This window comes from Mobula birostris, chromosome 23 (genome assembly GCF_030028105.1).
Source record: "Mobula birostris isolate sMobBir1 chromosome 23, sMobBir1.hap1, whole genome shotgun sequence".
Taxonomy (NCBI): Eukaryota; Metazoa; Chordata; class Chondrichthyes; order Myliobatiformes; family Myliobatidae; genus Mobula; species Mobula birostris.
In genome coordinates, this window is record NC_092392.1 from 46,898,856 (window position 1) to 46,925,373 (window position 26,518).

Sequence of the window (26,518 nt, forward strand, 5' to 3'; positions counted from 1 at the left end):
TATCCAGTTCTCCCGGTGTGACCTTCTGTATCTCGATGAGACCTGATGTAGATTGGGAGACTGCTACGCCGAGCGCTTACGTTCCATCTGCCAGAAAAAATGGGATCTCCCAGTGGCCACCCATTTTAATACCACTTCCCATTCCCATTCCGACGTGTCAGTCCATTGTTTCCTCTACTGTCGTGATGAGGCCACACTCAGATTGGAGGAGAATCACCTTATATTCTGTCTGGGTAGCCTCCAACCTGATGGCATAAATTCGATTTCTTGAACTTTTGGTAATGCGATCCCCTCCCCCTTTCACCATTCCCCATCCCCTTTTCCTTTTCCCACCTTATCTCCTTACCAGCCCATCACCTCCCTCTGGTGCTCCTCCCCCTTCCCATTCTTCCATGGCCTTCTGTCCTCTCCTATCAGATTCCCCCTTCTCTAGCCCTGTATCTCTTTCACCGAGCAATTTCCCATCTCTTTATTTCACCCCTCACAGTTTGACCTATCACCTTGTGTTTCTTCATCCCCCCACCCCCTAAATTTATACTTCGACTCCTCATCATTTTTTCTCCAGTCCTGATGAAGGGTCTCGGCCCGAAACACTGTTTACCCTTTTCCATAGATGCTGCCTGACCTGCTGAGTTCCTCCAGCACTTTTTGTGTCTTGCTTGCATTTCCAGCATCTGCAGGTTTTCTCTTGTTTGTAACTGATACTGAGCTTTCAAAATATTGGGGGCCAAATGTAGCAGAGAATGTTGTTTATCTCAAGCAGAAGTCTTCTTCTCCATACCAGTCCTTAACATATTGTTTCCTCCTGCTTTACCTGTGCCCATCGTATAGTTCTACTACCAGTTGTGTGCCTTTACATTTTCATCTAACTTTTTCATCTCATTTTTTCCTTTAAGTTACAGCTTTCTGAACTCAAATTTGCTTCAGACAGCTACTGTTGCCTGATTCATATCTTCACTCATTCTTTCCATCAAGATTCACATTTCAACGTTCAACTTTTCATTCCAAAGCACAGCTATTGTTGCATTATATACAACAGAGCAATGGTAAACAAATAATATAACCAGCCCTTCTCTTACCGCAATGGTGGATCCATTTAGCAAGCAAACACTTCCTGGAACTGAAACATAAATATTAATTAACAGAAATATTATTAATAGTACTTGCGCAAATTCCCTATGGCATCCACATTTAAACTGTGAATTCTACACAATTTTCCCCCTGGCATGCTAATATTAATAACTGCATTTTATTGATTGAACAAGTTGTAATGAAATAGGCTCAGGAGGGGTCATGATTTGTAATTTATGTCCTTCATTATTTTATGCATTTAATATTGATGCTATAATTGCAAGACCAATTTAAGGGGGAGAGGAATGAGTTCAGGTTCTAGTTGGTGCAAAATAATCATGCTTACATCCCTGGGAGCAGCTGAGGTCTCATCACGTCCCAGGAACCCATTCCGCCTGAAGGTTTTAAAGGATTTGGAAGATTGAAAATCTAACTTCCATTCATCAACCTGAAACATTTCAGCTGAAGACATTTGTGCCATTTATAACCGATCGACCCCAGTAACTCAGTCCAGCAAACTTTTCCTAATAACGCCATGAACAAACAATGCTTTATATAAATAAGTGACAGTCAACAGAAGTGAAGGGAACTTAGGCTAGTACCAATTCCCTGTGTCAACGCTGCCTCTGTATTAAAAACAGAAAAAGTTCAGCAGGTCAGCCAGAATCTGTAGAAAGAGAAACAGGGAGTATATTTCACATTCTTGTCCCTTCATTGGAACTGAAGAAGATCTTATGACACGTTAACTGTTTCTCTTTCCACAGACCTACAGAGATTTTCCCACATTTCCTGTTCTAATTTTGCATTTTCAGCTTCTGCAAATTTTTTAGCTTTTTTATATGTACTCTGTAGGGTAGAAGAGACAATTCCGTAATTCAGAATTAATAACAAATTCGTAGTCTCTCAGCAAGCCTCTCCAGGAAGTGCGGCTTGTGATTGCTCCTACTGATTTCAATGGATGAAAGCTTCATGAGACGTGTTCTCTTAATTTACCGTAACAGCACTTGGCATGTTTTATACTTTTAAAGCAGTGTGGTGTATCAGCCTTATCAAATATTTGCCATAAAGGATGTGTGTCATCAAAAGAAGAAGAGCCTATATTATAAAGCTCACCACATTGGCATACAGGACAGCAGTCTATGAATTGGTCACACCGCAGCTCATAACCCAGAGGACACTTAGGCACATCAATATGGGAGCAGGACCGATTCTTTTCATGTAGAACCGCTTCCCCGTTGACTTCCAGGCACTCATTCATAATGCATGGATTTTTAGAGGATACCCACTGATCACCAGCCTGCAAGATAACAACAAGATGTTACATTCCACGGGCGTAAGATGCAAGTGTCAAAAGATGTGCCCCTGAATACATTGAAGGAGTATTACTTTCAGATTAATATCAGCTATGCAAAATTATGTCCAGATTAGTCTGCTAAAAAATACTTAGACATTATGGACTTTACCTCCTCAGACTCATGTGTCAAAGGATACTAAAATGTCAAAATAAAAATTACTTCACCATATTGTGGAACATGTCTTAAAGGTCCTATGTACTAATGAAAACATTTCAGAAAGGGTCCTGCCCACTCACCCGATGCATTATTTTGATAGGATCTGCATCACCTCTTGGTAAGATACTTTCTTCACACACTGTGTGCTTGCATTTTCCACAACAAGCACCCTCCTCTTCTCTGTAGGTGTAGCCCTACAGGAGAAAGGTTACACACAATGGAATCAATCTAAGCTCTGGTTTAATTGTTTTAATCAGGGCATATGATTGTTTTGACTCAGATTCAACATTTCCTTCTGAGGACCAATCTAAATGCTCTTTGTAAATCAAAGTGTATTCAGCTGTCAGATCCACCCTCCTGATATGAATTTGGAGATGGAGAATATCAAGATAATGAATGATGCATTAGTCTTTTGTTTTTCATTTGATTACCTTAACTGGCACATTGTACTATCATGAGCTACAATATACCAAACACCGGTACCTTTCATCTCAGTAGGCATCTCATAGACAACCTGTTATCTCCCAACCAAAAAAGACCACAAAGTATTCATGGTGCTTAATCTACTCCCAACCAACAAAGGCCCACAGGGTCCTGAAGTCCACTATAATTAGCACTTATGAAAAGTTACGCAAAACTTCTCTATTAGAAAGCACCAAGGCCTATTTAATCAGGATGATAAGGAGATCCAGAAGCTAATTAATAAGAATGCGTGGTGTGTCTGGATTGAAAATCTTACCACATCTTATTGAAAATAAAACAAGCCTATAGTCATTTGAAGGATGAGGTCCTACAGATAGCTTAGGACTTAGAAAACAGGTGGCGAGTGAAAAGAGCACAAGATATCCAGTAACTAGCTAATAAACACGATAAGCATGGATTTTTCAGCACAGTCAAAAACAGTCATTTAAATATTCAAGGCCCCTCCTTCTGAGAAGCAAGGAAGGACAGAAAAACAGATAAGTCCCAGTGAAAGGAACACTTTGAGGAATCTCTTCACTGACCCAGAATTTTGGATGCAGCCATCTTTCTCTTGACTCTAAGGCACAAATTTATGCTCATATTACAGTTAACTATTGACCAGCAAGAGGCTGAAAGGGGCTTATGACAATGAAAGGGAACAAGGAGCAGATTGTAATCCTGCTGAGGTTCTAAATTTTGGTGGAGAGAAACTTTCTGATACAAATTCATAGCTTCATCTTCCTGGTCTGGGAGGGGGACATAGATTAGATTTAGATTAGCTTTATTTGTCATATATACATAAATACATGGAAACATACCGTGAAATGTACAGTGAAGTGAGATATCAAGTGGGCACCTCACAGATGTCAAAATTGTGACAAACTCAAAGAAGAAGTTATTACCCTAATATGGGATGTCATTCTACATTCTATCAAATGGACTGTCATCAATCAAAAACTCATCAACCATTTCCTCTTGTTGGTCAAGGAGATGCTTCCAAAATTGACAACTTGTGATTACATCGAATCTTACAAACCTTATCAAACAAAATTGAAGATCAAGTTATTTAGATGAAATCAGAACAAGGACATACCAATTTTGTCAAAAATATGGACACTTATGGACATCTTAATAGAGAGGTGGAGAGGCAGTAGCTTTAGGGAGGGAATTCCAGAACTAGGACTTGGGTAATTGAAGTTGTGATTATCAATGCAAAGAATTGGAAATGTCAGTAAAATCAGAGTTGGAGGTCATAAACATGAGAAATTCTGCAGATGCTATAAATCCAGAGTAAGACACACAAAATGCTGGAGGAACTCAACAGGTCAAGCAGCATCTAGGGAAATGAATAAACAGATGACGTTTCAGCCCAAGACTCTTCTTCAGGACTGGAAAGAAAGGGGAAGATTCCACAATAAAAGGGTGGGAGAGGGGAAGAAGGACAGCAAGAAGGTGATAGGTGAAGCCAGGTCAGTAGGAAATGTAAAGGGCTTGGGAAGAAGGAATCTGTGTTGAGAGGAGAGTGGACCATAGGCGAAAGGGAGGGATGAGGGGACCCAGTGTAAGTGATAAGCAGGTGAGAAGAAGTAAGTGGCCAGAGTGGGGAATAGAAGAAGGGAGTGGGAGGGAAACATTTTTAACTGGAAGGAGAAATCGATATTGATGCCATCAGCTTGGAGGCTACATCAGGTTGGAATATAAGATGTTGCTCCTCCACCTTGAGCAAGGCTTTATTGTGCCACAAGAGGAGGCCATGGACCAACATGTCGGATTGGGAATGGGAATTGGAATTAAAATGTTTGGCCACTGGGAATATCTGTTTTAGGAAAATGGAATGGAGGTGCTTGACAAAACAGTCGCCCAATTTATGAGGGGTCTCACCAATGTTCCCTCTAAGGTGTGTACACGTGCACATGCACACATCTTTTGCTACTAGTGCACAAAGGAATTTAAACTGTGCACAAAAGTTATCACCCGCTACCTTGTTGTCATGTTAAGTATATTTCACAATCGTACACAATCACATTTCCTTTTCTCTTTTATGATGTAGATGGTGTTGACACCATGGATTTGCAATGATTTGTCTGCAGATCTTAGAATTGGCTTACTTATATTGTTTTTGTTGAATCAGTTAGTGCACACATGTTGCTGTCACTGGGCAAAAAAAATTGCACTGCACAAGATTTTTGCTCACACTGGTCAGTACAAATTAGAGGGAACATTGGGTCTCACCAATATAGACAAGGCCACATTGGAGCCACTAGACACAATATGGAGGAAATCTTCAATCCTGAAATAGAAGAGTACTCCAGGGATAGGCAGTGGTTAAACTGTGGTGGGATTTGTAAACGTAACAAACTGTACATAGATTTTGGATAAGCGGGATGAACGTGAAATTGGATTGGGTCACCCAAGTTATGATGGGACACAAATTTATGCTGGCCATGGCCATGTTGGAATGAAGAAGATGAGTAAGGGGATCTCAGCAGCTGATGGGCTGCGATTGAGTTGGATTAGTGAATATTTTGTAGTTGATGATAGAGCAATTGACGAACATGGATCTTGAGTCAGAGTGCTGTTCAGAGCTACAACACAATGGTCTGAGGCCGAATCCAAAATAGCCAGCAGGCTGACAAAGGGAAAGTAGAGAACAAAGGAGATTCCTTCAGTCATCCCAATATTTATTGTAGAGAGAAATCTTGACCAATCAGAATTGAAGGTCAGCCACTTAGTTTGACAAATTGAAGTGAGAGGAAGGATTGAGAGTGATGAGTGTTGGTGCATATATGGAACCTGACTTATTTTGGTACATGGTTATCTAATGGAAGAATGTAAGTGAGTAATATATGGGAGCCCAAGGATAGATCTTTGCAAATACAAGGGGGCGCGAAGTGAGGCCAATAACTCTCTTGTCACATATACCATATGCTGTTTTTAGAGAGAATGTCCTTACATGAATATCAAAGATTTAGAGAGAATCTTCACCCCATGTTCAGGATACGCAAATGCAGTCATTGCTATTTAGCCGAAAATATTTATAATAAATTTCCTTTGAAGTCCTTGTTATACATGTTGATTTCAAATCTCACATGTGACCTTGCCAATATTGACAGCTCTGGTTTTTGATTTTGCATGAATTGAATATTCAGCTATATTTTGCTAATAGGCTACAACATTCTAAACCATAAGTACCCTCCAAGTTCAAATTAAGTCAAATTAAAAAAGTCAGATATGTTCTTACTTACAATTGGACAATTTGTGTTACAGGTTTTAGCAACACACTGCACCTCATGAAGCCCTGTGACGACGTCCTTTGTGCTGGTACAGGAACATTCCTTACAAGATTCCTCCCAAGTTCTCCCAACCAGGTAGGCCACATCATTATGAACACAAACCTGTTCACGAAAAGTAACAAATGCCACGTATCTTAATATACCTTGGAACATATGAACCTAAGAAATAGCAGAAGTATTCTGCCATCTGGCCCATTGTACCTGTTTCACCATTCAAAAAGATCATAGTTGATCTGGCCTGTGGGCTCAGCTGCACCCATCTGCCTTTTCCCCATAACTTTTAATTCCCTTGCTACTCAAACCTCTGTTTAACTGTGTCATAAATATATTTAATATGGTAGCCTCTTCTGCTTTGAACCTAGTGAACCTTCTCTGCATTGCCTCCAAAGCCAGCATATCTTTCCTCAATTAGGAAGAATAGAACTGCATGCAGTACTCAAGGTGTGGCCTCACCAGTCTTCTGTACAGTTGTAACATAGATTCCCTACTCATAAATCTACTCCCTATGGCAATGAAGGTCAGCATTGCGTCTACCTTCCTGACAGCCTGTTGTAACTGCAAATCAACCTGCTCAAATTCATGCACAAGCATTCCCAAGTCCCTCTGCACCACAGCATACTGCAATCTTTCATGATTTAAATAATAATTTGATCTTCTATTTTTCCTTCCCAAAGTGGTGACCTCACATCTATCAATGCTGTACTCTATCAGCCAGATCCTTGCCCAATCACTTAACCTGTCGATATCTCTCAGCAGACTTTCTGTATCCACTGTACAATTTGCTCTTCCGGCTCAATTTAGTGTCATCAGCAAACTTAAATACGCTACCCTCAGTCCCTCTTCCAAATCGTTAATGTCCATCATAAACATTTACAGGCCCAGAGCCAACCACTGTGGCACTCTGCTACCCAATGACTGTCAACCAGAGAAAAACCCATTTATCCAACTCTCTGCCATCTATTGGTTAACTGATCCTTTACCGAAGCTAATGCATTATCCCCAAGTCTATGCATCCTTAGCTTACATTCAAGTCTTTCATGCAGTACCTTATCTTGGAATCCAAATATACCACATCCTCCTGTTCTCCCCTATCCATCCTACTCATTATATCCTCAAAGGATTCTCATAAGATTGTCAAACAGGACATGTCTTTCATAAATCCATGCAGTATCTGCCTAGTAGAATTACTTCTATTCAGATATCTAGCTATTTTTTCCTTAATGATAGCTTCAAGTATTTTCCCCACTACAGATATTAAAACTTACTGGCCTATTGTTATCCACTTTTTGATTATGCTCTTTTTTAAACAGTGATGTGACATTCACTGTTTTCTAATCGTCCAGGTACTGTCCAGAGTTCAGAGACTTTTGGTAAATTATTTCAAATGGAACTATAACTTCCTCCATTTATTTCAGTTCCCTGGGATGCATCCCATCAGGACCAGGGACTCATCTACATTTAGGTCTAGCAGTTTGCTTATTACTAACTCTTTAGTGACAGTCAAGTTCAAGGTCTCTTTGGCATGTTAGATATGCCCTCCACCATGAAGACTGGCACGAAAAAGTCATTCAAGGCTGGCCATTTTCACGTCACCCAATATTAATTCCTCCTTCTCATCTTCCAAGGGACTTACATTCACTTTAGCCACCCTTTTCTGCTTTATATAATTATAAAAACTTTAACTCTTGTTTCTATATTTTGTGCTGGAATAACATGTAATACATAGACACAGTAATATCTCAGCTCAAGATGGTTTAATCCAATATTTCACTATTAAGCTGGCAATGAAGGGTTACTATTGAAGAAGTGCATGAGTCGAGCTTAAGCCCACTAACTCTCTGTTATCCTGACCCATAGTTGACACGTAGAGAATATCCTCCACAGTGACCTACATTTCAGATAATCCAACGCTACCAGTAATACACATCCACAGTAATACTCATTCAATATAATGTTACCATAACATGCAGTAAATTTTACCCCTTCACAATATATCTCATGGTAACTTGCACATTATTAACTGATGGTAATAATCTTAGAGTTCCCTCACGGTTGCATTGCCACTTCACAAACATTGGACGCCCACACCTCTCAGAGTCACACAATCCTACTGTCATCCTGCCACACAGTCATAAAACCTTCACATTCACACTGTCCTACAGTCAGTCCACCCTACAGTCATAACCCCCAATAGTAACATACCTTCTCCACTCACATCCCTCTGGGTCATAATACACCCGCACCGTCACAATCCTCACAGTTACACCTGCCTAGAGACATCCCATTCCATTGAAACAATCAAGAGTCTCAATTCCAAAGTCACCCCACTCACAGTAACATCCCTTTATAGAGTAACTTCCATTCAGGTTATTTTTTCTCTGATCACTTTGATGTGTAACTTGAGGGGATCAACAAGTGGTTAGGGGTAGGGGTCATGGGTTTGCAGGAGCTGTCAGGAGTTACATAGGTGAATAATTTCAGTGTATTTAGTTCATGATACATACTGCATTGCCTAATAATAACCTGCCTTATTATAATAGGTTATTAACATATAAGAAGCTGTTTCGGAACAGCTTTTTCCTCTCCGTCATCAGATTTCTGAATTGAGAATGAACCAGCCCATAATCACTATATTTGCACTACTTATTTAATTTGTTTTTTTGATCTATTTCTTACTGCAATTTACAGTATTTTTATATATTGCACTGCTGCAAAGCAACGCGTTTCATGGCATATGTCAGTGACAATAAACCTAGTTCTGATTCTGATCCAGTGGGAGTAGCTCCCTGTCAGAGTAAGCTACTCTCACAGTATTATCCCCACTGAATAAGCACTACTGGAGAATCAGAATCAGGTTTAGTATCACTGGCATATGTTGTGAAATTTGTTGTTATGTTGCTGCAGTACATTGCAATACCTAAAATGAAGAGAAGCTGTAAATTACAGTAAGTATATAGAAAAGAGTTAAATTAAATAAGCAGTGCAAAAAAAGAAAAAAAAAAGTAGTGAGGTAGTGTTCCTGGGTTCAATGTCTGTTCAGAAATCTGTGGCAGAGGGGAAGAAGCTGTTCCTGAATCCTTCAGCGTGTGCCTAGGGAGCCCATTGCCCATGATGGAGCTGACAAAGATGACAACTTTCTGCAGGTTATTTTGATCCTGTGCAGGATATGAGACAGTTATGCAGCCAATTAGAATGCTCTACATGGTACATCTATAGAAATTTGTGACTGGCTTTGGCGACATACCATTCAATCACTTAAAGGTACATTTGCCTGAAAGTATCACCAGTAAGATACCCATTTGGCTCAACATGCAGAAACTACATTCAAGAAGTAACATACAGCTTCAGTTACCTCATTAGGTTCACAGTAGGATGTAGTGCAGTTGCAATCGTTGATCACTGACTTGACCGAATATCCAACAGGGCAGCTCACAATTTGATTACTACAACTGCAAACGCATTCGTATCTGTCACAACATTTTGTTGCTACTCTTCTCAATTCACGATGTGATGGACATTTTATAGGTCGGCTCTGACACGTGTCCCTTTTGCAGACTGAAAAGAATAGAACATTCGGATTAGACATTATCAACTACTTCCATTCAAATACTGTGATCCTCAAATGCTTGCAACTCAGTGTCACTCGTACAGTAAATGGAATTATTTAAGGTGGGGTTTACAGTGCCTCAGTTTTGACCAATTTTGCCAGGCCTGAAGTTAGGATATCGATTTCTTTTTCCTACAGGAAAATGAAAATGACTTGCAGCTAGTAATGCTGAACAGATGTAATCACCTCTCCCAGTTTTCCAATCTATCATTGTTGTATGTGCATTCTTCGTGCTTATTATCAAAGGGCAAAGCCATACTGAGCATTTCCACATTTAATTCCTGTCCAATACCAAGTTAACCAATCTCTGGACAAATCATGTTGCTTTAGATCTAAAGGTGTGACATGAGAAAGGGCACATTGGCATCTTATCATCTGATTGGCACAGGGTAGCATAGCATATTACCACAGACTAGTGGTAAATGCCCTCTTGAATACCATGTTTATATGGGATTGGTTTATTTTGTATTGTCTGAGAAGCTCAATTTTCTTAGTACAAATTTAAGAGAAATTTTCAGCAACATATTCAGACACAAAAACAAAAATCCACCAAGATGAGTGTCTTAAATTGAATTCTGATGCAGTATAAAATATTGATCTCGGCAAAAGAATGGAAGTTTGTGGTGGAATCGTCTCACAGAAGCTTACTATGATTGACCTTTTCCAAGCTGTCATTAGCAGACCAATGGCAATTTGTTGCTCTCTGAGCAGTGGTCAGCTGTATGTGGGAAAGTACAACAGTGAGATACAATCTTAATAGTGTCCTGGAACTGTGCAAATCAAGAAAGAGGTCAGAAGACTTTCTGAAACATCAGTACTTCAACGGCAGTGAAGGAAGTAAAAGGAATGGCACAGTCACATAGCTAGTAGAGTTACCAGCTCACGTTCCAACAACCTGGGTTCAATGCTGACCACTGGTTAGTTTGTGTGGAGCTTGCAGGTTCTTCCTTCAAGCGCATGGGTTTCCTCCAGTTACCTGTCACCCTTGGTGTGTAGGTGAGTGGTAATTGTTGGCCGGTGATGGGGTTGTTCACAGTAATGTGGGGAGAATAAATGGAACTAGCATAGGATTGATGCAATAGGATGCTTCAAAGTCAAAGTAAATTTATTGTCAAAGTACATAAATGTCACTGTCTACTGCCTTGAGATTCCTATTCTTGCAGGCATTTTTATGATAATAAAGACATGCAATAGAATTGATGAAAACATACATAAATAAAGATTGACAAACAAGCAATGTGCAAAAGAAGACAGATTATGCAATAAATAATATAAAATAACAAATAACATTAGATATATCATTCTGATAGCATGAGTTGTAGAGTGCTTGAATGTGAGTCTGAGGTTTGTGGAGTCAGTTCAGAGTTGAAGTGAGTGAAGTTACCCACACTGTTTCAGGAGCCTGATGTACTTCCTTGTTCTTGGTGATCTCTTGTACTTTCATGGGTTGCCAGTCCTGAACACCACTGACTTAGCCCTCAGCGGCTTGTGAATCTCTTGTTTCATCCAAGATTTCTGGTTGGTAAAGACTGAATGACTTTGTGGGGACACACTCATCCACAAGTTTCTTTGAAAAGCTTGATGGTCATTGTGAGCATAGCAGGTCAACTGGCCTCTTTCTCTACAATCTTTTTGAAAACTCTAGCAAGTATTCACCTAAAAATGTTGTGCCGGTCCAGTTTATAGGAATCACAGAGTGGAAAAGGGGATGTTTGGGCATTGGCTTGTGCCTAGTGATCACTATTAGCTTGGTTAATGGAAGAAAAGAGGCCAGTCATCCTCCACTGGTCTCTCAGTCATTCAGCAACATAATACAGTCAGGCACAGACAATGATGTCACAGGAAGTAGGCATGTAGAATCTACATTCTGTGTATTGTTCCAACCTTGTGCATCTAACCAGGGCTATGAGTCAAATGCAGGCAGATAAAGCTGGTTCACTGAGCCACTCAGTCAGCATGGATGCATTGGGCTGAAGAGCCTTTTCAAGGCCGTATGTCTCTATAACCAGCTGAGAGCCACAGTTTTCTGATTTAGAATCTTTGGGCAAGTTCAAAAGATGGCAATCCACAAATAGGATCAAAATTGAGTGCTAAAAATACACCTCCAAACTGTTAGGCTTATTAGCACAGCAATCAATTAGTGCCTGCTTTACCCTTCAGCAAATAACTTTCTGTAATGTTCAACCACCCAGGTAGAGCAGTAGTTCGCGATGAGAAAACATAGATGTGGCATTGCGGAGTTCACAAATATTTGCAAGGCCAGCCAGCTATCTACTGTGCACTGTTAACAGCAATGTGTGCTTCCTTCGCTGACAACATTGAGGAATGTAAAAGGGTGTGTGTACTCCCACAATGTTCTCTTTGGCTAGGAGCATGTACTCAATAAATGGAAACTATGGTCATTTCTCTGAAATACACCAGACAAAAGGACAGCAGATACCTCTGAAATATCTACTTGTGTTCAAATACATGTCACATATAGAAAAGAAACCTATAGAATATTGGAAGGCGTAGACAGAGTGGATATGGGGAGGATGTTTCCTATATTGGAGGAGTCAAGGACAAATGGGCACAGATTCATAATACAAGGACATCTCTTTAGAATAAATATGAGGAGGGATTTCTTTAGTGAAACTGTGGCGAACCTGTGGAATTCATTGCCACAGACAGCTGTGGAGGCCAAATCATTGGGTATATTTAAAGCGGAGGTTAATAGGTTCTTGATTAGTAAGGATGTCATAGGTTATGAGGAGAAGGCAGGAGAATGGGGTTTGAGAGGGAAAATAAATCAATCATGATGGAATGGCAATAGGTTGAATGGCCGAATTCTGCTTCTATGACTTACGGCTTTTGGCTTTGTGGTAAAACATAAATGGCAAATACAATACATCACACTGACTTGTAAACTAGTAATTTTCAGGCCACTGCAGGTCAAAAACAAGCAAAGAAGCATATGTGAAAATTTCTTCCCTATGTCTCAACCTTCTGATACAATCAAACAGAAAACAACACAAAAGGTGTTTATGCTGTAACTCTATGTGATGCCAAGTGCATCAATCCTACTCTTACTAAGAATGCAAGAACAGTTTACTAGCGAGTTACTAACTTTCACAATAACTCACCACATTCATAAATTGCCCTGCATTCGCCTGGATTTTTCAGCGAAAGTGAGCTTCCATCTTCACAGTTCGGAATAGATTGTAAATCACAGGATTGAAAATCACAAACTACAGAAAGGAAGAGTATTGATTATTAGAGAAAGGTGATATTCTCCTGAACTTTAAGTAAGCAGGCACAATGCATGAAGCATTAAACAAAAAGCACTATCATTCATCAGCAAAATATTTTGCTTTTAAATTTATTTCACATGACACTGACACATACCAATACGTAACTAAAGATTTCCTTCTATGCTGGAGGAACACAGCAGGCCAGACAAAGGAATAAAGAGTCAATATTTCAGGTCAAGACCCTCATCAGAACATTCTGTTATTTTAGAAGGCAGCAAACTTCCAACTGAAATGACACAGAAGCTGTTTGACCCACAATTTTTCTCCAGTAGATTGTTAGTTGCTCCAGATTCCAGCATCTACAATCCCTTGTGTCTCCAAATTCAAATATGATATTTTAGTATCCAATAGCATAGCTTGAAATCCCCTTTCCTTTTTCTCTGTACCTGTTAAAACCTGCAAATCTTAATGTCTTCCATCTGAAGTAAGGTCATCAACCTGGAATACAATCACTGTTTCTCTCACTATGCCCTACCGGCAGAAAAAGTGGAATCTCCCGGCAGCCACTCATTTCAATCCTATGTCCCATTCCCATTCCGACATGTCAGTCCATACATAGCCTCCTCCGCTGCTGCGATGTGGCCACACTCAGGTTGGAAGATGAACATCTGATATTCCGTCTCCAACTTGATGGCATGGACATCAATTACTTGAACTTGCGGTAATTGCAGCCCCCCGCCCCTTTACCTTTCCCATTCCTGTTCCTCTTTCTCACCTTATTCCCTTACCTGGGCATCACCTCCTTCTGGTGCTTCTTCCACTTTCCTTTCTTCCATGGTCTTCGGTCCTCTCTTATCAGATTCCCTCTTCTCCAGCCCTTTATCTTTTTCACCAATCAACTTCCCAGCTCTTTACTTCACCGTCTCCCCCTCTCCCAGTTTCACCTATCACCTGCCACCTTGTACTTTTCCTCCCCTCCCCCCTCCGCACCCTCTACCTCTGACTTCCGCCCTTCCTTGCCAGTCCTGATGCAGGGTCTTAGCCCGAAATGTCAACTATTTAATCTTTTCCACGGATGCTGCCTAGCCTGCTGAGTTCTTCCAGCATTTTGTGTGTGTGGCTTTGGATTTCCAGGATCTGCAGATTTACTTGCATTTGTGCAACAGTTGCCTAAGCCGATACTCATTTCCTGTCAGCTTCTGTTTTATTTCAGGGTTATTTTATTCTGCTTTTGTGCTTAAAAAAAATCACTCCATTCCTGTTACTGAATGAACTACCTTGTAAGGATGTGTCTGCTTAAAGTTCCCGTAAACCATAACACAATGAGGGTAATTTCTTTCGAATTCTGAGGGTAAAATGGAAGTGAAACAACTCATACCTACGTATTGTCATGGTAATAAGGGGCTGGTGAGAGGGTGCAGTTACTATTACATCCCATTATTGTCTGGTGCTTGAATAGAACTGCTGTTTCAATTCGTAGCTTTTATAAATGAATAAACTATGATGGTGTCACATCTAAGATTTAATTACAAATCTTCAAGTAAACATCCTTTATATTACAACATTTTTGCATTGATATAGAGCAATTATCATTCCAAGCTGTAGCAAGGTGCTTTCGAAGAACTTTAAAACAATTTGATATATTAGGACTAGTAACGTTCATCAAAGCTGTAGGTTTTAAGGAGCAACTTAATGGAAGAGATAATGATTTAGAATTAAGGGAGTTCAGGACTATATAATGGGAGCATAAAACTTAGAAATATGCATGTGGATAGAACTGGAAGTGGTTGTAATGTCAGAAGGCTACATAGTGTACTGATAAAGAACCTAGACATAGGCAATAAATGTAACAATTTGCATGTAAAATGAGGAATTACAAAGTACAAACACACCACACAAAGTATTTTTAGCAAAATGTACATGCCAGGTTGTGAGAGTAAATTGTACTTCCCTTCATTCTCTAAGCATTCATTGTTCAACATTACAACATCATGCCAGCAGTACAGCTCGTTAAATAATCCAGAAAATCACATCCATTTAAGTGAAGTTTTTCTGTATTTAACTCAATGAGGGGAAAAATTCTTTCACTTAGTAGTAAACAAAGTAAAAACATCTATAAAAGAAATCCTTGCACCAATCTCTTACACAGACAGAAACCAACGTGTTCTATTTTTAGGAGAAATCATGAAGCATGAATGCATTCTGAATATTACAGTCAAGTGCCAGAAATACTTATACGTACGGCATTCATACTGTGGGCAACATTCATCCGTGACCCGTCTTAACACTGGACTCTCACAGGGGGCACACGTGGGTACTAGAGAGGGAAAGAGAAAAAATATATCAGAACAAGCCTTCTTGTTTTGGAAATTATACATAAATTTTGAAGAAGTAACACACGCAATATGCTGGAGGAACTCAGAAGGTCAGGCAGCATCAGTGGAAATGAATAAGCAGTTGACGTTTTGGACTGAGACCCTTCTTCAGGACTGGTAAGAAGGCGGGGAAGACTCCAGAATAAAAGAGTGGGAGGAGGGAAACCCTAACGCTGTTAATGCGTCAGGGAGATGGGATGAGATTGGATGTTCAGGAAGTGGAGGAGTTGCAGGTGAAGGCAGCATCAATAGTGGAGGAAGGGAACCCCTGTTCTTTGAAGAAGGAGAACATCTTTGATGTCCTGGAACGTAAAGTCATATCCTGGAGACAGATGCAGGAGATGTGAATTTTTTTGAAGAATCAGTTACATGCATTATACCGTCATAATCTATAGTTCTGTTAACTCACACCAGGGTGAGTTTGGAATATTAGAGTATTGATATGTAAGCACTCATGCTGACAAGGTGAGGTTGCTGAAGTCTCAGTGTTCAAACTTTAAAAGAGGATTTCAAGTGTTAAAATATTCAGCAATGTGAGGATTAGATGTTCAGATTATTGACTGGATCCAATGGTCATATTAACAAACTCGTTAAAATATACCTCTATGTTAATGGTATTAATGACTTCCGGAGTAAGTTAGAAAATAATTGGGAATCACTGTTCCAATAATACTCATTTTATTGAGGAACTGCAACTCTGAAAAAGCTGCATATTTTAAGTAGAGCTATGTTCCCCCACAGTGGCGGGGTGGAGATACGTCTCTACCAAAGGAAATGTAAGGTGCTCCTTCCCTCCGCTAGCCCGCAAGTCACCCTTAGTCATATGAGCAGCTGGTACATATCACAACTGACCAGTGAAGTCAGGCAGACAATGTCTGAAGAGTATTGATAATGGCTGGGGTCATCCATCTTGTAAAGACACTGCCCAGAAGAAGGCAATGGCAAACCACTTCCGAAGAAAAACTTGCCAAGAGCAATCATGTTCAGGGAAAGATCATGATCACCCATGTCATACGACACAGCACGTAACGAAAGAACGAATGCTCCCCCGGCAAACAAGATAATGCATAACAACTAGTTCATTCACTCAAATGCCCAGAATCATTTCTATTGCAGCTGATAGTTCCTTTTCACCTGTGATAGATGGACAGGGTCGGCTTGTGCAGTTGATCTGTCTGTTTTCTAAGCACATGCACAGCTGGCATGGATCATGTTGTGGTATCCATGTATCCAAATACTACAAAATAAAGCACATTAGAAGTATGTTAAAGGCTTTCCACTGGTCCGTGTAATGACAATTTTCGCTCAAGTTACTGTTTTTCCTGTCATAAGAATGTCAAAACAAGGTATTCTTCACAACACACACAAAATGCTGAAGGAACTCAACAGGCCAGGAAACAGCCACAGAGGAAAAAGAGTAGTCTACATTTCGGGCTGAGACCAATCATCGGGACTGCAAAGGAAGAGGGCAGAAGCCAGAATAAAAAGGTGGGGTGGGGAGGGGGGATTGGGACGAGCTGGCAGGTGATAGTTGAGATCAGATGAGGAGGGTAGATAGGTTTGTGGTGGAAGGGCTATGAAAGGGAATGATATGAGAGGCTGGGTAGTGATAGGTGTAAGAGGTGAAGTACTGAAGAAGGAGGAATCTGATGGGAGAGAGCAATGGTATAAAGAGAAGGAGGTGGGGGAACCAGAGGGAGGTGAAGGGCATCTCGTGAATACATGATAGTGGAAGAGAAGAGGTGAGAGGGGCACTAGAATGAGGGAAAACAAAGAAGACAGAGAGGAGGAGAGGATCTAGAATTTAGAGAAATTGATCTTCATGCCATGAGGTTGGAGAATACTATGGCAGACTATGAGGTTTCGCTCCTGCATCTATTCTGTCAATCTGTTATATGTCTGATTAAGGCCACTCCTCATTCTTCTGAACTCAAAGGAATACAGACCCAAACTATCCCATCTTGACTTATCAACCCAAGACTTATCCAGATCAATCTCCTTTTGACTGTCCCTAATGCTATCATATCCTTTTTTAGGTAAGGGGATCAAAACTCTGCATCGGGGTTCAGAACATAAACATGAGAACGTCTGCAGATACTGGATATCCAAAGCAACACACACAAAATGCTGGAGAAACTCAACAAGTCAGGCAGCATCTACTGAAATGAATAAACAATTGATGTTTTGGGCCATTACTAACTCCCCCAATACATCTGTAATAAAATTTCCATTGTCTTAAACTTCAACCCCTTTTCAATAATTGCCGGCATGCCATTTGCCTTCTTAACCACTTGTCAGATCGGCCCGTTCGCTTTGTGTGATTCGTTCTCGAGAATGCCTAGATACCTTTGAACCTTACCCGTTTGTATTCTGTCTTCATTTAGATAATAATCTGCCTTTGTTTCTTTTTATAAAAGTGCATGATCTCACACTGCCCCACACTACGCTGCACTTGCCAAGTTTATATCTGGTCACTCAAACCATGGACTTCAGTACGCTCTGAGCCTCAGCACCTGTACAGTGCTGTGCAGGAGTACACAACAGCATGCTAAAGGCAGATGTCAGGAGAATATCAGGGAGGTCTACGGCAGGACGCTGGTTTCTGCTGACTTCCGGCCTAATGGCCCATTGTGGATTATCGTGTTTCATGAAGTCACCACCCAGGTAAGACTTCAGGATGTGCGTGCAGGGAAGTACTCATGCAACCGTGGGAATCCTATCAGAGGCAAAACCCAAAGCATGACCTAGGTTGAAGGTGAACCTGTTCGTGAATCTCCACTGCTTTGCACAAATTCATCAACATAACAATAGATAATTTCAGGTTAAAATTGCCACATTATGAATAGTGTTGAGAAGTGCCATATTCAATACTTTTGATCTGAGGTCTCCAAAGACTGCATTAGTTTTATTTGCTTCCACAAAAGTACCAGCATCTTAATTTTATTTCCTGTGGTCACACTTGTACCTGATGATGAACTTGCTGCTCATCCGTGCACTGAGTGCAGACGTTGTCAGTGACACACTTCCCTTCCAATAGCAGTTTGCCTCCTGGACAGAAGCAGCCTTCATTTGGAGAACCCAGGCAACTTGTAGCATTCGCGTGTGCAATGTTTTCACAGTGCTGGATGCAGTTTACCCCACAAGGCTCATACACAAAGGAGTCGGGGCAGTTGATGGCTAAAAGCAAGAGGGGAAAAGAAAGAGGGTGATGGATTAAAACAAGTGTACTGTGAGTTTCAGAAACTGGACAACAATTTAGCTGCCAAATCAGTTCTAATTTGGTGACCAATATACTGTGTATGTATGGTAAGGATCATGTCAGTGACACACTGGAGTATGTGCATCTAATGTATCTACAGAGAAGCATTTTCACTGTGTGCTGCAGTGGCACAGTCATTGGCAACACTGCTAATTCTGTTTCTGTTCCACAGTTCTACAGAGCTGGATTCAATCCTGCCCTTGGGTGCAGCCTACTTTGCATGTTCTCTCCCATGACCTTCGTAAGTTCCTGCTAGATGCTTTGGTTTCTTCTCATGATGGTAGGTTGACCGACCAACGCAAATTACTGCTGGGTTTAGTGGCATGGAGAATTGATGGATATGAGGGAGAGAGAGAGACTGAGTTGCAAGGTTACAGAGAAAGCAAGAAGGAGAATGGGACTGATGGGATTTCCCTGCTAGGAGTTGGCAGGGATCTGATAGTTTGAATGGCCTCCCTTTTGTATTGTGATAAATATGCCAAGCAAAGCAAGATGCTGATTTAACACCAGCAATGGTAAAGGAGCTCAAACTTGTAACTCTGCGTAGCTGAACACAGACATTAGTCGGTAGCTCAAGGTCTTTACAGAATGTTGCCCTAAAAATGCAAACTATGCATTGTTCTGTCCAATGTTGAAGCCTAATCTCAGTGAATTACAATATAAAGAGCAGGACAACATTGTGTGCATGTGACTACACCAAGGCAGGAATTACTGATGCAGCACTTGGTCACTTCCTGGGTTATCCAATGGTATTGGACATTTTGGCCTGGGTAAAAGAGAGCTGCTATTCTCTCTGTATATGCCACTCATAATTTTATAAAATTCTAGCAGGTCTCCCTTCAGCTCATGCACTTCAGCCTAACAAGCGAGAATGAAAGGGTGAGTGGGAAAGATTCAAAGTGTATATCTAAATAAATAATAGATGCATCCATGGGAGCAAAAGGAGAAGATAGAAACATTCAGTCCCTCAGGCCCACTCCTCCAACCAATGGGACAATGGTTAACCTCTATTTATCATCTTCTCTAAATTCTCTGACACTCTTAACCAACAACAAATGGTCAATCCCCTTCTTCAATGCTCCAGCTGTTTTATCATCCACCATCTTTTGCAGGAAGGATTCCAAATTTAATTTTTTCTTTACTGGCTAATATACTTTCTGATTTCACTCCCAGGTGGCCACTGTGGTAAATATTTGCACTGGATTTTCCCACCTTTGGAATTTGTTTGTCTTTAATCACCTAATCACCTTTATTAAGCTTACAGATAATGCTGACCCCATGTGCTTATTTTATATGGAAACCTCTCGCTTCGTATCACTGCTGCCTACTGGTGTATTTTCCCTAGTGTGTAGGTAGTGGTAGAATCTGGTGGAGGCTGATGAGGATCTGGGGATATAAAACATGAGATTATTTTAGGATTTGGGTAAAATTAGGTCATTGATAGCTGATGTTAACTTTAAAGGTTAAAAATTAACTTTATTTGTCACGTACTTTGAGACGTAGAGTGAATTATGCCATTTTGTGTCAAGTTAAATCAGCAAAGATTTGCTAGGCTGTTTGCAAGTGTTGCCACATTCTGCCGCCAATTTGGCATGGTCACAACTCACTAACCCTAACCTATGTCTTTGGAATGTGGGTGGAAACCAGAGCACTCAGAGGAAACCCGTGTAGCCACGGGAAATAACTCGTTACAGCCAGAAGCAGGGATCGAACCCCCTTCGTTTGGCAACTGTAATGCATTGCACTACCGCTACGCTGTCATGCCACTGTTTGGTGACCGAAGAGCCTGTTTCTGTGATGTATCTCTCTATGGCGCTGTGCTGTCAGATCTCCTGTGAGGGCGCTGACAAAGAGGGAATAAATGTACAAAGCGATTACTTACGGCAAAAACTCTCCGACCTCCATCTGACACAGATGTCCTGAAGTTTGCACATGAAGCTATATGCAGAAATGGAGCTGCACACTTCACTGCCATCACAAGCCTTTTTCTGGCAGAGTCTGAGGTACGGCTGTGGGTCAACGACGTTGTGGCATTGATCAAATACAGAGGAGAGGAGAATGTTACACTCAGCTCCTGTCGACACACATTCACGGACCACCGGCTCTTCTTCAGTACAATGCTGCAATGATGATTCCTTCAGAATCCACTCATTTATAAATGAGAGGCCGCTTTCAGCAATAGATCCATCTCGAAGTTCAAAGTCATTTAACTGATTATTGTCACATGTTCCTGAAAACAAAGAAAAAAAACAGGTAATGGGGTGGGTGGTTGATGTTAACATGTTATCTGGCAAGAACTTGTAACTATGAGACATCCTGAATGCATTATATTCCAAGATATAGAATAAGAAGTGTATAAGGCAGGGATCACCCCCAAAATAAAATGAGTAACACAATAAAATCACCCAGAAATATATGGATGGTTTTGTTATTTTTGTTGTTCACTAAGTACTTTTACCACTCTCCTTCAGATGGCTTCTTCATTTTGTCACTTACTCTTTGTTGTCATCCACCCAAACATAGAACTATCTTTGTATTTCTCTCTGCTGTCCTTCACTCAAGTACAGAACTATCTTTACCTTTTCTCTGCCCACTAGGGTGGCACAGTGGCGTAGTGGTTAGCACAACGCTTTACAGTACCGACAACCCAGGTTCAAACCCTGCTGCCTGTAAGGAGTTTGTAGTGTTGGCGTGTGGCCAAGTGGTTAAGGCATTCGTCTAGTGATTTGAAGGTCGCTAGTTTGAGCCTTGGCTGAGGCAGTATGTGTGTCCTTGAGCAAGGCACTTAACCATACATTGCTCTGCGACGACACTGGTGCCAAGCTGTATGGGTCCTAATGCCCTTCCCTTGGACAACATCGGTGGCGTGGAGAGGGGAGACTTGCAGCATGGGCAACTGCCGGTCTTCCATACAACCTTGCCCAGGCCTGCACCCTGGAAACTTTCCAAGGAGCAAATCCATGGTCTCATGAGACGAACAGATACCTACATACATAAATTGTGTGTGTAAGGAGTTTGTATGTCTCCCTGTGACGGTGTGTGTTTTCTCCGGGTGCTCTGGTTTCCTACTACATTTCAAAGACGTACGGTTGCTAGGTTAATTGGTCATGATTAGGCTACGATTAAATCAGGGGTTGCTGGGTGGCGTGGCTCAAAGTGCCAGAAGAGCCTATTACATGCCATAACCCAATAAATAAAGTAATTAATTAACCGTTCTTATCCCCTGGCTTAGATCTAATTTGTCCTGCTTTCTCTCTCAACACATGCTGCATGCCCTTCTGTTTATATTTTATTTCATATATGGAAGGTTAGGTTAACCTAAGGTGAGCTTCATTTGTCACGGGTATATTGAGATATGCAGAGAAATGCATCGCTTGCTTCAAATCTGACCAACAGGGATTGAGCTGGGCGGCTCACAAGTGTTGCCACGTGCAGGGCGCCAACAAAGCATGCCCACAAATCACTGACCCTAACCGCATGCTTTTGGAATGTTGAAGGGAATTGGGGCATTCGGAGGAAACCCACACAGTTACAGGGAGAACGTACAAACTCCTTACAGACAGTGGTAAGAATTGAACCCCAACCTTACAGCTGGTGCTGCAAAGTGTTGTGCTAACTATTGAACTACCATGCCTTGGAGTATCATGGAGTGGCCAACAGACTTCTCAAAGACCATTAAGAAACATCTTAAAAAGGATGAGAGATGGAGGCCTTTAGGGGCACAGTTCCAACAGAAGAATGGCTACAAGCCACGGAGAAATGAAAATCACAGGTGGAATTTTCCAATCCACTTGTTATCCCAGTTAAGGAAATAAAATGAGGCATTTAATTAAATTCAGTACATTTATCACAACTCAGAAATAACATTTAGGAACAGTTTTAGTCTCCATTAGGTGGACCCTTGCTGTCTTTGCATCTGCCAAGTTTTTGTTCCATGACTTGTTCTGTTGGAAGCAGCATTCAGTTCACATGAGGTTTCTTCCCCTAAGGACTACTGGCTCATCTCATACTCAGTCCCATAAATGGGTAACAGAATGGCAACAGTGGAGATCTGGGACACGTGATTATAGAGAGGTACAAACATGAGATGAATGAGAGACTCTATCAACAGAGGCGCGGAGTCAGAATCAGGTTTAATATCACTGGCATATGTCGTGAAACTTGTTAACTTTGTGACAGCAGTACAATGCAATACATGATAGTAGAGAGAAACGATGTGAATTACAGTCGTTAATTAAGAAGTGTATAGGAAATAAAAATTAGTGAGGTAGTGTTCATGGGTTCAATGTCCATTCAGATATCAAATGGCAAAGGGGAAGAAGCTGTTCCTGAATCACTAACTGTGTGTCTTCAGACTTCTGTACCTCCTTCCTGTGTACATACATCTATTGATGCTTCTGGACACATCTTCAGTGATGTTCCTGGAATCATCGGGTGTTTCGGGTCTTTCAACATCATACAACCTCCTCCAGGTGACCCAGCCAAGGCTGATCAGTCCCCAGTTTGTGTCCAGATGGCTAGCTACTTATGACTCCATGGCTCCCCTCTTTTGAGCCACGGCCATCTTGAGGCTCTCTCTGCCGCGTCGGTGGTACTGCAGATGGCTCTCCTCTTCCTCTCTCCCTCGATGCCCAAAATGCTGAAGGCCCTAACTAAAGAATGGGCTATGAATCCCCGACAACCAACCTCCACTGGGAGACACTTCGCTCTCCATCCAGCCTGCTGACAGTTGCTGACCAGTCCTGTGTACTTGGAGAGCTTCCTTTCAAAGGCCTCTTCCAAGCTATCTTCCCATGGGACTGTCAGCTCCAGCAGCACCACTTGCTTAGTCGACTCAGACACTAGGACAATGTCTGGTCACAGGGTGGTGGCTGTGATATGGTTGGGGAATTTCAGCTGCCCTTCGAGGTCCACCAACAGCTGCCAGTCCCTTGCAGAGGTCAGAATGCCTGCAGATGTTCTTTTGGCAGGAATTGGCTGTTCCCCAGCTCTGACAAAGGCAATGGTCTGCTTGGAGGGTCGGGACTGCTTGGAGGGTCGGGACTGAGGGTCATGCCTCCACCTGTACTGTCCCTCACCAAGTGCCCTTGCGCAGCCGCTGAGGATGTGCTCCAGGGTTCCTCGCTTGGAGCACAGTGGGCACGCAGATGACTCTGCCTTGCCCCATGTGTGCAGGTTTGATGGGCTTGGAAGCGCATCGTACACTGCCTGGATGAGAAATTGGATGCGGTGTCGTTCGGCTTTGATGGCAGCAATGAGAAGAGGGCATGTCCTGGGTGGTGGGAGTCCCTAATGATTGACTTCTATTAATTAACTACTGTTAAAATATGTAAAACATATATAAAAATATAGGTTATCAAACCCCTCAAGATCTTTATAATTATTTATGTTTTTTTCAGTAAGAAAAAAAAGCAGGCCTAAAAGAAAATTCCGTCCATTTCCCATTTTACATTACAAACTATCCACATTCATTTCTTTCAGTGACTGTTACATGGTGTGGATTCATATGCATCCTATAGTACGTTCAATCTAGCTGCAAGCATTCAACCCACTTTTGTTAGAAACCTAAGATTACCTTTTGCACCAACAGCCACTTTTCACAACACTCACAGACCAAAAAATAAAGAATAAACTATTCATTATGTCTTGTCATGATCCTCAAGCAGAAGCTTTTGCTATAATACAGATAGATTCAGACTCATACCAGGAGCAAACAAGTTAAACATCGTTATATTATCTTGATTGCAAGATAATATAGCAGCAAATATTGAGAGACACCTGATTACAATGAAGTCCCGTGCACAATATAAGTCCTGGGGTAGTGGAGGTGTAATTTGTCCATCTGTACAGATCACCCCATCCTTGACCAAGCTGTTCCACCATGAACATGATCTGTTATGAGTCAACATGATGCTTTCAGATCAGGTCATGCATGGCACATACCTCTGCCACATCGCTCAGGTGTGTTTCTGGGGTACAGGGGTTAGCGACCCTTGTGCCTGTTCTATCGCTGAGTAGCAGTGAACCATCTGATTGGCCTATCAGAGTTCTCTTTGAGAACTAGCTGACTTGATCAGCATTTCTGATCTGGCTATTGTTCACGATTGCACGTAATAAAAAAAAGTCCTATGTATTTTCATATCAAAAATAAGTTAATCAAATTTATAATGATATTTGATACAATGAGTTCACCTATGCAAGGGGATGAAATTGATTACATGACATGGAGTCAATGTTAAACCCAGGCCTTCTCTCCTTGGAGGACTGATAACCATTCCTAATTGGTCTCATAAGTGCTTACAACAGATATGTCTAACACACCTGAATAGACTTACGTCGCACGGCAACCAGAAACCCTATGCACTGAGCAGACATTTTAAAACTTTGGAGCTCTCTGCAAAGGTTCTTGTTTAAAATTCTGATCATTGGTTAATAATAACTGCAACAATCCACCTGCTTCAAAAGGGTGATAATCATACCAGTTCTCAAGAAAAGCAGGGTGAGCTACCTCAATGACAACACCCAGTTGCACTCACATCTTCTGCGGTGAAGTGCTTTGAGAGTTTGGTCATGGCTAGAATCAACTCCTGCCTAAGCAAGGCCCTAGGCTTGCTGCACTTTGCCTATTGCCACAATGGTCTACAGCGATGCAATCTCACCGGTTCTCCACTCAGCTTTGGATCACCCGGACAATAGCAACACCTACGTCAGCCTGCTGTTTACTGATTACAGCTCAGCATTCAACACCTTCATACCCTCAGTTCTAATCAACAAGCTCCAAAACCTGAGCCTCTGGACCTCCTTATGCTCCTGAATCCTTGACTTCCTGACCATGAGACCACAGTCAGAGCAGATCAGAAATGATGTCTTCTCCTCATGGACACTCAACACTGGTGCACCTCAAGAATGCATGCTTAACCCACTGCTCTATTCTCTCTACACCCATGACCGTGTGCTTAGTCACAGGTCACACAGCATCTATAAATTTACCAAAGACACAACTATTGTTGGTAGAATTTCAGAGGGTGTTGATGAGGCATACAGGAGTGAGATAGATCAGCTGGTTGAGTGGTGTCACAACAACATCAACCTTGTACTCAGCATCAGTAAGACCAAAGAACTGATTGTGGACTTCAGGAAGGGAAAGTCCTCATTGAGGGATAAGCAGTGGCAAGGGTGAGCAGTTGCAGATTCCTGAGAGTCAACATCTGTGAAAATCTATCTTGGGTCCAACGTATTGATGCAATTACAACGAAGGCACAACAATGACTATATTTAATTCGGAATTTCAGAAGAGTTGATTGTCACTAAAGACACAAATTTCTACAGATATACTGTGGAGATCATTCTTACTGGTTGCATCACCATCTAGTATGGAGGGGGCACCGCTGAGATTTGGAAAAAAATTGCAGAAAGTTGTAAATTCAGCCAGCTCCATCATGGGCAGCAAGGACACCTTCAAAAGGTGATGCTTCAAAAAAGTGACATCCATCACCCACAACGTGCCCTCCTCCCATTGCTACCATCAAGGAGGAAGTACAGGATCCTGAAGACACACATTCAAAGTTTCAGGAACAGCTTCTAACCCTCCACCATCAGATTTCTGAATGGACAATGAACCCATGAGCACTACCTTACTATGTTTTTCCTCTTGTTTTGCACCACTTTTTGATAGCTTTTTTTTATTATGTATTGCAATGTACTGCTGCA

At 41.4% G+C, this 26,518-nt stretch overlaps 1 protein-coding gene across 1 annotated transcript in view; it reads right to left on the reverse strand.

The window, feature by feature from the left end:
* vwf (von Willebrand factor) overlaps positions 1–26,518 on the reverse strand; it is a 128,113-nt gene that overhangs the window by 21,849 nt on the left and 79,746 nt on the right. The window contains 10 exon segments of the mRNA XM_072241674.1: positions 1,080–1,120; positions 2,185–2,368; positions 2,663–2,776; positions 6,290–6,439; positions 9,690–9,892; positions 13,067–13,171; positions 15,417–15,491; positions 16,684–16,786; positions 18,515–18,726; positions 20,691–21,038. Coding sequence (XP_072097775.1) covers positions 1,080–1,120; positions 2,185–2,368; positions 2,663–2,776; positions 6,290–6,439; positions 9,690–9,892; positions 13,067–13,171; positions 15,417–15,491; positions 16,684–16,786; positions 18,515–18,726; positions 20,691–21,038 — 1,535 coding nt within the window.